The sequence below is a fragment of the Guillardia theta genome (genome assembly GCF_000315625.1).
Source record: "Guillardia theta CCMP2712 unplaced genomic scaffold GUITHscaffold_55, whole genome shotgun sequence".
Lineage (NCBI taxonomy): Eukaryota > Cryptophyceae > Pyrenomonadales > Geminigeraceae > Guillardia > Guillardia theta.
Genome location: NW_005434619.1, coordinates 349307 through 363236, shown reverse-complemented (window position 1 = coordinate 363236; position 13930 = coordinate 349307). Strand labels below are relative to the sequence as shown.

Here is a 13930-nt window from a genome sequence, read left to right as displayed (position 1 = left end):
TCCTCCTCCTCCTCTCTCAGTTCTTGTGCGAAGTCTTTCCACTCTTCTTCTCCAGCTCCCGCAGTTCCTCCTCCTGCTCCGCGATCAGACGAGGCAGCCCAGCCCTCCAGCAAGGAACCTTGTCCTGCAGCTGCTCACGGAGCTGCCCGATCTTGCCCGCCACGTCCAGCTTGTACGTCTTCATGTTCCTCTGTGATGATGATCAAAATGCGCAGACTATGTGCCCTCTCCCTCTCCTCCTCCTGCCTCCTCTCTCCTCGCTGCTCCCTCCCCCATGCTTCTATCGTCCTCGTCTATTCCGCTTCCTCCTCTTCCTCCTCCCCCTCCTACTCCCCCTCCTGATCCCTTCCTGCCCTTGTCCTTGTCTCCCTACCTTCATCATGTCGTACTTCTTGGTGAGCAGCAGCATGTTCTCCTCCCCTTCCTTCAGCTCCTTGTACAGCTGGGAGATCTGCTGGCATGTCAGCAGACGACCAGCAACTCTTCCTCCTCCCTCCCACTCTTCGCCTCCTCCCACTGATGCCCCTCCCTCCCCTACTCCTTCCCGATCTTCTCAACCTCCTCCCTTTCGCTCTCCTCCCCTCGCTCTCCCGCTCTCCTCCCTTCGCTCTCCTCCTTCCTTCCTCCTGCCCCTGCTCCTCCTCACCTTGGCCTTCAGCTCGATGATCATTTGCGTTTTCTCCTCCACCGGCATTGTCATGTTGCTCAGGCTCAAGTACGACTCTCTCTTCTCGCGTTTCTCCTCTCCCCCCGCCTTCTCCCTCTCGTCCTTCCGCTCTTCCTCATATCGTTGCACGCGCTCCCTCAGCACCCCCAGCTCTGCAAGGCAACGCAGCACGTCAGCGACAACCACAGCAGGTCGATGGCGAGCTCACCCGCCTCTAGCGCGTCCCTTGCCCGCCGTTCCTGCAGCAAACTCTCCTCATCCTGACCATTCTCGTCACTCCTGCCTCATTCCCAGTCCCTCCACCTCTTCGCTCGTCGCCCTCATGTGCTCCAGCCCCATCTCCACCTGCCTCTCCCTCAGCCATGCCGCTGCTTCCTGTCAGAGGCTCTCACCTCAACGCTGACTTCCCTCAGCTCCCGACCAGCAGCTGCCGCAAACTCTCAACGGTCGACCATCTCACTTGACGCGCTTTACCAGCAATCTCTTGCACCAGCTTGTCCACCTGCCGCGAGCACGCTTCCTCCACCTGCAGCCTTGACGACACGTCTACAAGGCCACACCATCAACCGCTGAGTCTTAACAGAGCGTGAGGGGACCGCTCTTGACGACAGACGCGTTCTTCTTCAGGTACGCGAGGGCCTTGACATGCCATGAGCTCTTGACAACGAAAGACAACAAGCCCACCTCGTCTTGCAAGACAGAAATCTGATCGCTCTGCGACAGAACCAGCTCGCTGAGGTTTCACAAAAGCGGTCAGAGTCCTGAGGAAGGAGGAGGAGGAGGAGGAGGAGGAGGAGGAGGAGGAGGAGGAGGAGGAGGAGGAGGAGGAGGAGGAGGAGGAGGAGGAGGAGGAGGAGGAGGAGGAGGAGGAGGAGGAGGAGGAAGGGCAAGAGCAGTCACCGAAGTTTCTTGATCTCATCGTTGAGCTGAGAGATGGTCGCGTCCTTGTCGACAGCATCCGGCTTGAGGATCGAAAACCTCACGTCCTCCTCCTCCTCCCCTCCTGTCCCCGTCTGTTTCTCTTCCACTCCAACGGTCCCAGTCTGCGTCTCTTGAGAGCATAGCTCCTTCCTTGCGACATCCTGCCGCAGCTCAACGTGACCGTGCTCGTCCTGTCCCTTCTCCGCGGCGTTCGTGAGTTCCAGCTGCAGCTCGGCTATGAGCTTGTCCTTCTGCCTCAGACTCGTTATGCTGTCATCCCTCAAGTCCTTCAGCAGGTCTGCGAATCTCATGATCTACCATCGTCAGTCAGCTCCCAAACTCCTCCCTCATCATCCCTCCCTTACCTTGGAGCGCAGCCATGCCACCATCTGCTCTTTCCTGCTGATCGCTTGTTGCAGCTCCGCCAACTCCGCGCTTCGGTCCTCGGCACCGGACGGCAGCAGCTTGCCTTGCTCGCTGCTCCCACCATTAGTCCTCAAACACAGCACCCTGTGAGCAACGAGACCTTGTTGCCTCGTCATCGGACAGCTTGCCGTCATCGGCGATGATGACGTCACTGTGCAGCTCAACGAAGCTCTGAAGCTCTTCAGTCTCGGCCTGCCAACCTTCAGCTCAACAACCCCTCAATCAGGATCAACGTCAACAACCAGCAGCTGGATGACAAGCTTCTTCACCATCTCAGTGTCAACAGAATCGTCGGCTACTGGCCCCTTCTTCTGTTTTCACACCGCAGGGCTCAGAACACAACAGCAACCACGGGCAGCAACAAACACCTCTGCAATCTTCAACCAATGTTTCATCTTCTCCTATGAAGCCTCTTGTCAGGTCTAACAACCAGACTCCATGACAGCCAACCTGCTCCTTTGCATGCAGAGCTCTCTCGCTACCGAAAGTTTCTATTGACAAGTATACGTCATCCACAAACCCTCTCCGCGTCAGATCTTACTGGAGCCATGTGAGGAGTCGTTGGAAAACCCTGCTTCTCCATTCAGCTCTGCTGAGGGATAGCTGGATTTCTGCAAGTTTGACCAACCGTGAGGATTCGTGATGCCAACGACAAGGGGGATCGGAAGAAAACATCTTACAGGTCTGATCGGCGATTCCACAAACACAGTCTTCTGCTTCAGCTCCTCCTGCGCAAACGTTCACCCCATGTCCACCTTCAGGCTGCTCGACGGAAAGAAACCCACCTCCAGCTCATTGATCCTTCCTTGTAGCTCCCGTTTGACCAGGTCATGCTCCTCCTTGAGGCTCTTGACCAACTCTCTAGCCGCCTCCTCCTTCCTCTGAAGCTCTTCCTCTAGATCCTTAACCCTCTCCCCGTCCTGCCCTCCACTCTTCCCTTCCTCCTTCTCCTGCTCCCTCTGGCTCCTTGCTGGAGCCCGAGGGGAGGAGAGAAACTCTCGCAGCACCTGGGCTGGGTTCACGTGGAAGTCTGTGGTTGACTTGGCCCGCAGGGACTCGCTTCCCTCCAGTGGGTCGGGCGAGGAGGAAGAGGAGAGGCCTAGGAGCTCCCGCAGCCGGAAGCACTCGATCTCCTTGTCTCTCAACTTGCTCTCCACCTGCACAACGATGGGCAGCGTCATCGGGCAGGAGCACAAGAGAGAGGAGAAGAGAGGAGAAGAGAGGAGAAGAGAGCAGCAAAGAGGAAGAGGAGAAGGGAGCGAGAGAGAGAGGGAAAGAGAAAAGGAGAGGGAGAGGAAGAAGTTGGGGGAGGAAGATGAGTAGGGAAGGAGGTGAGGGATCAGAGCGATGGAAGCATCATCAAGAATGGAAGGAGAGGAAGGGAGGCAAGGAAGCACTTTACCCGCAGAAGCTTCAGAGCCATCCCCTCCCTCACTAGTGACGTGTTGTCCTTAGCTGCTTGAAGGCACAGCCGAAGGTCTTCCACCTCTGCCCTCAGGTGCGAATTCTCGAACTCGCATCCCTCGCTCGTCCAGCTCTGCTTGCTCGCGCGGTGGATCTGCTTCTCCTCCTCTTCCATCTGCTGTACCCTCGTGGTCAGTTCCGCTTCTCGCTCCCTTGAGGCCTTCAGCTCGAGGTGCATTTGCTCTAGAGCCTGGGTGAGGTCTGAAACCACCTTGTGCTGCCGCGACAGCTCGTCCACTTGCTGCATCACCTGCCGCTGCATGTCTGCTCTCTGTGCCACAGATCGCGATCGCTCCAGCTGGCTCTCAGTCTGGAACTTGTTCGCCTTCGCCTCCTGGTCGCGCACGCGCCGCTGCAGCATGTCGATCGCCTGCCTGAGTTTGTTCACCTGCAGCTGCTCGGGGTTGGTCTGCTCCCAATCCTGCGAGCGCTGAGCCCCGCCCGTGGAGCTCAACACGCTCCAGGCCTCCGACAGATCCTCCTCGGTGGTGTCTGCGTCGTGAGACACGTCGATGGCGTTTCCCTCCTCTCGCTTCGAGTACTGCGTCTGAGGCTTCCCTGGCGACGAGGGGACGGCAAGCGATCCATTCAAGCTGCTCGATGACGTCAGACACTTGCTAGAGGGGTAGAAGCAGAGGAAGAGGAAGAGGTAAAGGTAGAGGAAGAGGAAGAGGCACGGAGAGGAGGGGAGAGAGACACAGGAAGATAGGTGGGATTGAGGTGGGGGAGGGAGAGGGGGAGAGGTGGAGGGAGGATGCGACACCTTCCGGGAGAAGGTGGGCAGGCACAAGAAGCCTTCAGGATGGCGATCTCAGAAGTGAGGTGTGACAGAGTGTCCGCTTGTCGAGCATTCTTGGCAGTGAGGTTTTCGACTTGTTTGATCCTCTCCTCACACTCCTTCTGCCATGAATCATGCATCTTCTGACAGTCCTCGTTGAGCTCTTTCACCTGAAGGGGAACACATCGCAAGTAAGATCTCCTGACAACAGCTGGGTAGGATTAAGAACTCACTTCCTCTTCGAGGCAATGAATCTTCTCGTACGCCTTTTGAAGCTTGTCCTCGAGCGTTGAGACGTACTGACCATCCCGCGTCAAAGTTCCCCCTAACTCAAATGTCCCAGAGAAGATTTTCAGGCTCTCAAACAACTCGATTCCTTGACGCGTCTTGAGCTCATCAAAGTTGGGGAGGAGGTTTTGAGTGTCCCCCCCCTCGCTTGATGGAAAATCTCCACTCCAGCAGGACCGAAAGCATGACAAGTCCGACTCCAAGTCAGCAAGCTGAGAGATCAGAACTTCGAGAACATCGTCCGCCTGCTTGCCGTCATTTCTTTCCTGCATCAAGGCGTTCTCCAATTGTCGATTCTGCGCGTTCAGTTGATCCACAGTGGCAAGAAGCTCCAACGAGAACTTGTGTGAATCATCGAGAGTCTTTTCCAACCTTGCCATTTGAGCTTCGAAATCTCTTGTGCACAACTCTGCAGAGGTAGACCACGAGGTTTGAAGCTCCTTGGCTTCTTCGTACTTCTCAATGGCCTTCCTCAGGTTGGATTCGATCTGATTGATCTGACGGGCCTGCGCTGCGATGGTCCGCAGGTGCTCTTCCGTCTGAGCAGTCATCTTCTTGACGATCTTCTGCCCTGCTTTGTCTGCTCTTGCTTTCTCCTCTTCCACTCTCCTCATCGCCTCTGAGATCTGACGGTCGCGCTCATGAATCTCCTCGTTCAACTCTTTAACCCTCGTGCGCAGCTCTTGAACTCTGATCTCATTCTCACTCTCGTTCGAGGCAACCGCATCCTGTCTCTCCTTCTGACTTGAACGCTCTTCATCCTCTACCGCCCTTGAGACAATCTTGTCGATGCAAACCGTCCTCATCTCTTCAACGGCAGCCTGTCAAATACGAGGTCACCGGGGACCACGTAAAATATGAACCTTCACCTCAAGCTCACGTTTCTCCTCTTGCAGTCTTTCAATCTCTTTCCTGTTCTGCGCTGAGTCTTGAAGGACTTTCAGCAAGATCTCTTTCACGTCTGCGTCTGAACCGACAGCTCCCTTGGAAAACTGATCCGCAGCCTCCCGCAGCTCCTTCATAATTCTCGCAGCATCGCTGGCGTCAGAGTTTCTTGAATCCTCGTGGTGCGAGCCTGGATGATGATCATGATGCCTTGGATGGGCTATTGTTGACTTGTGCTGCAGAGCAAGAATCTCTCCGTCTTTTCTGGCTAACATTTGCTTTAGCTCGTTGATTTCAACCTTCATCGTGTCCTGGCTGCTTTCGTTCTCAGACAAGACCGTCCGCATGTTCTCCTTGGACATCTTTAATCTCCGCTCTAGATGAGAGATCTCCGCCTCTTTCCTCCTCAAATCCGCCTCCATCCTCTTCTTCTCTCGGGCCCACCTCGACTCAGCCTTGCGATCATCTTGCACCATGTCTCCCTCCATCCCAGCGAAGAGGACACCGCTCTCCTGCTCTCTGAGCTTGTCCCTACGTCTGTTATCATCATCGTCATAGTCACCGAAATCTGCGCGCCTCATGGGCGTATGGCCGGCATCGAATGAAGAGCTTAGCATCGCTTCTTCAACGTGGCCCACCTCCTCCTAGCATCCGAGAACGAGGGCTGCTACCAACCTTGGAGGACTCCGATGGCCTTGAACGGCATTCATCTCTTGTTATCATCCACCTGCATGCTTCATATTCACTCCTTCGCCATCGCTCGCGTCGCCTCCGTCCTGCTGCTTCCCCTGGCTGTCATGGAAGGCTCAGTTTTTCTATATCCGGTGTTAGAATTGAAATCTCGTTACTAGATTTGAAAAGAAAAATGACGTGAATTCAACTATAAAATTTTAAATTCAGGTACCCGCCGTGACTCAGTGCAGGACACGGTCGGCGCTGGCCCCGGGCCCGCCTGAACCCTCGGAGTCCGGGCCGGCTGCCGGCCCGGGACTCCGGATCCGACTCGGAGACTCCCCGGCCCGGCCCCGGTGCCCGTCCGGGGGGTCGCATCGCAATCCTACCACTGCAACAGGCTGTCGACCACAAACAAGGAAAAATCCAACCGACTCGTACTAATTTTAACTTAACTTTGAGTAAATGACTATAAAACCTTACCGCTCTCCTCCGAGGCTCCTCCTCCTGCTCGTCCTCCCTCCCTCACACCTCCTCCTTCTCGACCTCCCATCCCCCCGCCCTCCTCTCCCCTCCTCTCTCTCGAGCTTGCCCTCCGTCCCTTCACCTAGCCGCCCGTCCTCCGCCCTCCTGATCATGGCTTCCACCGTGGCCTACACCAAGGGGTGCAATGGTCATTGGGAACTAGACCCCGCTTCGTTTGGTGAACCTCTCCTCGCGCTCCTCTCCAAGCTCGTGCGAGGCTTGCAAGAGGAGCAGATCAAAGACTCAGTACGTGACGTGCTAGTGGAGGCTCAACAGCACGGCGACGTCCAAACCGTCAAATCGCTTTTCGTGCTGGCGTTCCAGACTCGTTGGTGCAGGGGAGGAAAGGGAGAGCGCAAACTTTTCTTGATCATGATGCGAGTTCTGTACAAATATTTCCCCTCAGTGGTGCTCGAGCTTCTCGTCATTGTTCCCAGCTTTGGATATTGGAAGGACCTGTTGCTCCTGTTGCAAAATTGCAAAGGTGCAGGTATGCAGCAGGATGACTATGATGTTATCGCAGACAGAGTCTGGACTTTGTTTGCTGATCAGCTCAAAACCGATTACAGAGAGCTAACGGAAGCTCAAGAGCAAGGGCTGGTACCCAAACTCTCTCTGTGCGCAAAGTTCGCACCCTCCGAGGGTCATGCGTTTGGACGCGAGCTCGGAGCGACCCGAAGCATCTGTCAGAAGCTCTATGGTGATGTCCTGACATCGACAAAAGATCCCGTCAGAGCCGGCCGGTACGTCAAGAGCAAATACCGCAGGATGTTGTCCGAGCTGAGGAGAGCCTTGGATGTCCCCGAGGTGAAGATGAGCTCGAACCAGTGGGATACCATACAATTCAACACTGTCCCTTCCCTGGCGGTGCAGAGGTACATGAAAGCTTTCCTCAATGAGGAGGTCAAAGGTGAAGAAATGCGTTCCTCGGAAGAGAGTCGGATGAAGTGCCGTGAAACGTTTCTTGAGGCGACACGCGAGAAGACCCTGAATGGGAAGCAGCTTTTCCCTCACGAGATTGTACAGAAGATCCTTGGCATGAAGCGTTGCTCAGGGGCTGTCCGAGAAATCTGTGGGGTTCTATGGGAAAAAGTGCGGGAAAATGTCGAGGAGATGATCTCAAACAGGAAAGCAGAGCTCTCAGCGATGTCCCAAGACCTTGACGACCATCTTGCAGTCAAGGCAGGGAATGAAAGCACCGAACAGAAATCCGAGCTGCTCTCCATCGTCCAAGATGTGCTCGAGGCAAAGGCATTGGAATCGGATTCTAAACGACCTGTGGATCTCGGGAAAACGATCGCAATGTCAGACGTGTCTGGATCCATGAGCGGCACCCCGATGTTCGTCTCTATCGCCCTTGGAATCCTCTGCTCCGAAGTATCCCACCCAGCGTATAGGGACCTCGTCCTGACCTTCTCTGAGAGGCCTTCATGGCACAAGCTGCAAGGCTGCACCAACATAGTCGACAAAGTGAAGTCACTGATGCGAGCAGACTGGGGTGGCAACACGGATGTGTACAAGGCCATGAAACTCATCCTGGAGCTGGTCCGCAGCAAGGGTCTCCAGCCCGACGAGATCCCCAACTTGCTCATCATCTCAGACATGCAGTTCGATGAAGCGGCGGGACAGGACCCCAAGACAGCTCACGACAACATGAAGCAGCTCTTCAGGCAGGAGGGAATGCGCCTGTATGGCCGGCCGATAGAGCCGCCCCACATCATCTTCTGGAATGTCAATTCATCCTCAGACGGATTTCCAGTGAAGTCAGACACGCCCGGAGTGACCCTGCTAGCTGGTTTCTCGCCTTCCCTTCTCAAGTTTGTACTCAGTGGAGAGCTGGTGAAGGAGACAGCGTCAGGGGAGAAGGAGAAATCAAATCCAAGTCACATGCTTGCGAGTATTCTCAACGAGCCAGGGTTGGAGCCAGTTAGGATAGCTCTAGATAAGATGGACGACAGCTCGTTCAATGTGCGGGATCTGTGAAGAGGATAACTGTACTGAAAGCGGTTGCTGATGTGTTGTTTACTGAAAGAGTAGTGTATTACTGAGCAAAGAAAGCAATGAAGTGCTTGCCTGGTTCCGAATGTTTGACACGGAGTACATGAAACGGTTTAAAACGGTCAAGGCGATACCACAAACTTGAGATGGCTGCGTCATGGCAAATACTCTAGGAGCAAGAGGGAGAGGGAGGGGGGAAGGGGGAAACATGCGTGAAGAGGAGGCGAGGACAGAAGCAGGTAAGGGAGGTTGCTGAGGAGCTCTTGTCTAGTGGAAGCTCTCTTCTTCCTCCATGATGCAGCGTAGACCCTCCGTGTTCGTTTACCTCGCAGTCGGCATATTCCTTCAAGTTCTGAACCCAGTCTCGCCCTCTGGGCACTCCGAGGCCAAGGTTCTCATCCTGTCCAAGAATGCATTCTTTGAAGCATCTCGGGACGTGCTCGTGATCCGACCTCAGGATGCGTCAGCGTTGAATCTTACAGCGTCCATTCGCCGGTACATGCACTGGAGTCAAGAGACAAGGGTCCAAGTCCATCTCGACGGAGCTCGTTTGCACTTGTGTGAAGATTATCCGTGTGACGTTCCGATTGAGAATGTCGCTGCCGGCCATCACAAGATCACCGTCACACTGTGCAGTGGCGCAGAGGAAACTTGCGGGCCGGTCGTCGGAGAAAGCGCCTTCATAGTGAAGCACTCTGACGTTGACGTTGACCTCTTAGAGATTCTAGACGGTCGACGACAGGCCTCAGCCAACAGCCTCTCTCACGTTGATACGAGCACTTCAGTGCCGTTGACACAGATCGAGCTCTTGGAGTATCAGGATTATGTAGCAAGGTAGTCCAGGGTGCTGAAGAAGCGGCGGGTTGACCTTCCTGTGCAGACACATAATTTCACCGTCGGAGGTCGAGAGCGTCGATGGGTGCCATGCGTCCTCGGTCTGTGGAGTATGGCATTATTCCACGAGAGAGGAGGGCAAGGGCAAAATTCAGTGTACAGATCTCTGTACAGATACAAGATACCTTCCTGACGAGCAAGTCCTGGCTCAGAGTGTAGCTAAAGTGCAGGAGGAATCCGCTGAGGTCTACAAGGACATGTTTGAGTCTCAATTCCCCCAGCATGCTGATCCGTGGGACGTACGACCGTCTGCTTCCCCGATGTCAGGCTTCGGAGTGACCGTGAGTACACTTGCTCGTGAGTTGCTCATGTCGACCATGACGAGTAGTTAGATGGTGTATGCAGCTCACAATCTTGCGAAAGCCTTTGCGACAGGTCCTGTCTTGTTGTTGAAGAGAAAAAGTCAGTCTTGATGCTGAAATGAGTGCAGGAGGAATCTTCACTGCACCTAACGGGAGCATGGCGACTTGGACTTCCTCCAAGTTCTGTGGAGATGACAGGAGCTTGTCCTGCTACTTTCTCAGAGTCACAAACGTCTCCTTCAGAGTTGTTGACGACGATGTGAGCTCCATGAACGCGCAGACTTTCGATTTTTGACCATCGTCCTCGTTCAGAACAAGCCTGCAATGCTCGCGGCTGAGCGTGAAGGCACGTGGTCAGGTGTTGATGGAATTATGCATGACTTCTCGACACCGAAATACGCTCACAAGGGATCATTCTGGCTCCAGGTGACGTCTCTTGCATCAGGTTCATGATTTCATAGACGTTGTTTCTCAGTCGCATGCTCTAAGTTTCATCTGGCGTTTCAACGACCGCACCAGTACCTGTTCTCCGTTGCTGAGCTTTACACTGAACATCCCTCATTTCCCTACTTTCTGGAACAGGGCAGTACATAGAGTCTCTAAGGTAGCCGATCTCATACGAGGAATCATATCACAGGATCGGACAGGTCGGGAATGAACATGAAACATCCGATCATCGGCATACATGTTCGGCGAGGCGACTCCTTCATGGCAGCAAGGCGAGCTTGCCTGTGAGAATCTCCTGGTGACCATTTCATTGCAGATGGATGCCGCATTTCGAGAACTTCCTGAGGGAAGCGAGAGCGATGAAAGAGTTGTATGGGGTAGAAGCAAATCTTGTTGATTGCTCGTTTCAAATGTGTTTTCCAGGTGTCCAACATCTTCCTTGCTACTGATGATGTCGAAACGGTGGAAAAGTGCCATGCGTTACAAGACTTTGAATGCTTCTCTCTGCCGGTTCTCCTGCCTGCCTGACACTGACTTGAGCATGAGCAATGTTTGTCGCAGATTGACAGGAAAATTTACGACGTCGGAGCATCGCAGGTCAAGTTCGATGCGGGTCTAGTTGCTAGGTGACACTTTCTCAGGCTCCTGAACACAATCCTGCCGAGTCTCAGTATGACATGTGGGTGGAAAGAAGTGCGAGACAAACTCTGCACAATCCTCCGCTGACGCATGCGCAGGGATCGAGCGGGGAGAGCTTGACGGCAGCGCTACCGCCCTACACGCCATTGCAGAGATCGACACCTTGTCTCAGGTGCGCCAGAGATCATGTGAGCAGCAAGAATGAGTGAGTTGCAGTGCGACTACTTCATCGGACGATTGGATTCTGCTATCTCTCGTAAGTTGCCATCCAATGTCCCATGTCTCCTCTTTTGCCCTCCCCGCTCTCCCCTTCCCTCCTCTCTGCTCCTCTGCTCCTCCCCTTCCCTCTTGTCTGCTCCTCTGCTCCTCCCCTTCCCTCTTCTCTGCTCCTCTGCTCCTCCCCGTCCCTCTCCCCCCCCCTCACGCGATCTCACCGTCTCCTCAGGCCTCGCTTACATGCTCATGTCTGCGTCCAAAGGTCTCACTGACGATCATTTGAGTGTCTTGACGCCATACAAGGTCCTCGGCCTTTTGTCTCTCTCGACCGGCCGTGGGCGCGTCCACCGCAAGGGATTATCAATTAGTCAGCTTTTACTCAACCATCTCCTGGAGAAGAGCTGGACGAGGAGGGACGAAGGCAAAATCTTGTCTCCAAGACCTCACCAGCTTCACCCTTGCTCAACATTTCATACCTCTCTGTCACTAGAACTGCGGGATTCTTGCACTGACCAGCTGATGGGCGTAAGATGCAGCGTTCTGGTCCCCTGCCAAGGCACACGCTCAGCAACGTGCTCCATTAGTGCAGAGGCATGGAGTTAATTCACCTATGATAGATATGATCCTGTTATTCGTTCCTGGGACAAAATCTCCTTTCTGGCTCACTTTGATCGTTGCCCCGCTCACTTCCATCATCTCCTTGATGATCTGTCCTCCCCGTCCAAGGATAGCCGGGACCAGGTTGTCCGGCACATGTACCGTATATCTGCAGAGACAAGATAACGTGAGTATTGCACACATCCTAACAGCATCAGTATATTACGTGACAGTCGATGAAGACCTTCCGCTAGATCCTATACCAGCATGGTCAGCTTGACCCTCAGTGAAGGAATGTCCTCCATACCTGATCCTCCTCCTCCTCCTCCTCCTCCTCCTCCTCCTCCTCCTCCTCCTCCTCCTCCTCCTCCTCCTCCTCCCGATGGAACGTACGCGTTGCTGTAGATGTCGTACTGAGAGTTGGAGTACCTATCGACGGGAGGATCCGATTCCCTCGGGGAGTACGATGGGTTGTAAGAGTCCCTGCTATAAGAATCTCTGCTGTACGAGTCCCTCCCGTACGAGTCCCAGCTACTTGAGTTGCCATACGACGATCGCTCCGGCTGCATGGAGGACCCTTGAAGGTTTCGCACAGCCTTGGTCAGGTCGCTGGCCAGCGGCTTCGAGTTGTACTGGGTCGTGGGATTGTCATACCTGCACTTTGGATCCTCCCACATCTTGTACAAAATCAATTCCACTGCCTTGAGCACTCGATCTATTTGCCCCACCACCAGGACAAGCCTCTCCGTGATCCCTGGAACTAAGTGGTCCTTGTTTGTAAGCTGTATCTTGCAGCCGCTCTCCTCCACCATCACCCTAATGTTCTCCCCGCCACGTCCTATTAACAGCCCACAAGAGATTTCAGGGACAGCGAGTGTCAACATGATGCCGTTGCTGTCCCTGTCATCCCCAGGAGGGGAAGGAGCCGAGTGACCGCTGAAATCGCCATAAATTTCACGCAGAGAGCCTTCCAGTGCCCCCATGATGTTTGATAGTTGACCTGTCAAGAGAACAATGCGATTCTGTGTGCCTGGATAGTACTCGTTCCCGTTTGAGACTCTGATCCTCGCTCCCGTCCTCTGCTGGAGAGAAGAGATGGTATTCCCGCCCCTGCCGATCAGAGTTCCTGCATCCTTATTGCTCGCGAGGAACTGGCTCAATCATCACAACCTTGAGCACACACAAGACATGCAGCACCTTGATCGCATAGGGCCTGTCCCCGTCCACATGCGCCCGCTTCGCTGCGACTCCGTGGTATCCATGATCATCGTAAGGGCTGTAGTCGTCATCGTCGTGGGGACGCTTCTTCCAGTTGGAGTAGTCGTCGTGAGGGCCTGTACATGGAGGCGTGAGATGTTCAGCTCGCACGAAAACCCTGTCTGTATGCATGATGTCGCATGCACTCTGAGCTCGCACAGTTCACTGTCCCTTGGTGCCTTCTTGGAGGCAGCATGTCATATCAACACTCCTCTGGGCTTTGAACCAGGCCAGATCGAACCACCATCATCAGAAACTCCACCTATCACCTCATAAACATTTCCAGCTCTCCTTACTTCGCCTGCCACTCGACTTCCTCGCGCTCATTGCGTCTCGAGTACCTTCTAGCTCAGATTCGCTCTTATCATCTTCACCGGAATGCTCCACCACAACATCCCGTACATCCACAAGTATATGCAATGATCCTCCTCTCCTTCTCTCCTCCTCTCCTCCTTCCCTTCCCCACCTCCTCCCGCAATTCTTACCAGCGCTGTCCCTCTCAAGCATGGCGCCCTCGTTGCTGAACGTTACGGAATACGTTACTCATCATAACTGTCAAAGGAGTACCCCACCCCTGAATTAGGGAAGTTTCTTGACGAAAGTGGGGGTTCTTGACGATGTGCTTCGAGGGGATTGAGAATTAGCTAATCGCTTTTCCACGTGGGGACCACTCAGGTAGCCGAAGAGATGGGAATACCAGGGGTAGTCAAATAGAGAAGAACGGGTGGGTGGTATAGACGAGGTGGGTAGACAGGGAGGGGAGAGGGGGTAGGGGTCCCGAGACGCTTGCAGGCATCGGGCATGTTATGGTCCCCGGGCGAGCGAGCGAGTGCGACGGGGATGGGGAAGAGGAGATGGAGGGAGGAAGGGAGACAAGGAGACGAGGATGGTGGGGGGAAGTAGAGGGAGGGAGGGAGGGAGACAAGGAGACGAGGATGGTGGGGGGAAGAAGAG

General features: G+C 54.5%; 5 protein-coding genes across 5 annotated transcripts; 3 read left to right on the top strand and 2 right to left on the bottom strand.

The window, feature by feature from the left end:
- Positions 1 to 16: 16 nt before the first annotated feature.
- Positions 17 to 6010, bottom strand: GUITHDRAFT_111945 (hypothetical protein; the record flags this gene model as incomplete). Its single annotated transcript, XM_005829016.1, has 22 exons — positions 17 to 73; positions 119 to 190; positions 374 to 451; positions 647 to 819; positions 876 to 927; positions 971 to 1012; positions 1060 to 1094; positions 1142 to 1213; positions 1264 to 1400; positions 1568 to 1902; positions 1954 to 2065; positions 2115 to 2206; positions 2257 to 2325; positions 2383 to 2415; positions 2465 to 2505; positions 2556 to 2625; positions 2695 to 2742; positions 2800 to 3171; positions 3417 to 4071; positions 4242 to 4426; positions 4490 to 5365; positions 5414 to 6010. 22 exons carry the CDS (start codon positions 6008 to 6010, stop codon positions 17 to 19), a joined length of 4203 nt encoding a protein of 1400 aa, XP_005829073.1.
- Positions 6011 to 6566: 556 nt separating this feature from the next.
- Positions 6567 to 7565, top strand: GUITHDRAFT_74258 (hypothetical protein; the record flags this gene model as incomplete). The annotated part of the gene is made up of 1 exon (XM_005829015.1): positions 6567 to 7565. A coding segment is annotated over one exon (999 nt), but the record flags the coding sequence as incomplete, so codon positions are not given.
- Positions 7566 to 7688: 123 nt separating this feature from the next.
- GUITHDRAFT_43810 (hypothetical protein) lies at positions 7689 to 8264 on the top strand (the record flags this gene model as incomplete). The annotated part of the gene is made up of 1 exon (XM_005829014.1): positions 7689 to 8264. A coding segment is annotated over one exon (576 nt), but the record flags the coding sequence as incomplete, so codon positions are not given.
- Positions 8265 to 8919: 655 nt separating this feature from the next.
- On the top strand, positions 8920 to 11111 carry GUITHDRAFT_111943 (hypothetical protein; the record flags this gene model as incomplete). The annotated part of the gene is made up of 10 exons (XM_005829013.1): positions 8920 to 9458; positions 9505 to 9799; positions 9851 to 9893; positions 9949 to 10079; positions 10133 to 10246; positions 10584 to 10637; positions 10691 to 10777; positions 10829 to 10864; positions 10909 to 10960; positions 11005 to 11111. 10 exons carry the CDS (start codon positions 8920 to 8922, stop codon positions 11109 to 11111), a joined length of 1458 nt encoding a protein of 485 aa, XP_005829070.1.
- A 575-nt stretch (positions 11112 to 11686) lies between these two features.
- On the bottom strand, positions 11687 to 12873 carry GUITHDRAFT_74219 (hypothetical protein; the record flags this gene model as incomplete). The annotated part of the gene is made up of 2 exons (XM_005829012.1): positions 11687 to 11888; positions 12269 to 12873. Coding segments are annotated over 2 exons (807 nt in total), but the record flags the coding sequence as incomplete, so codon positions are not given.
- Positions 12874 to 13930: the final 1057 nt, after the last annotated feature.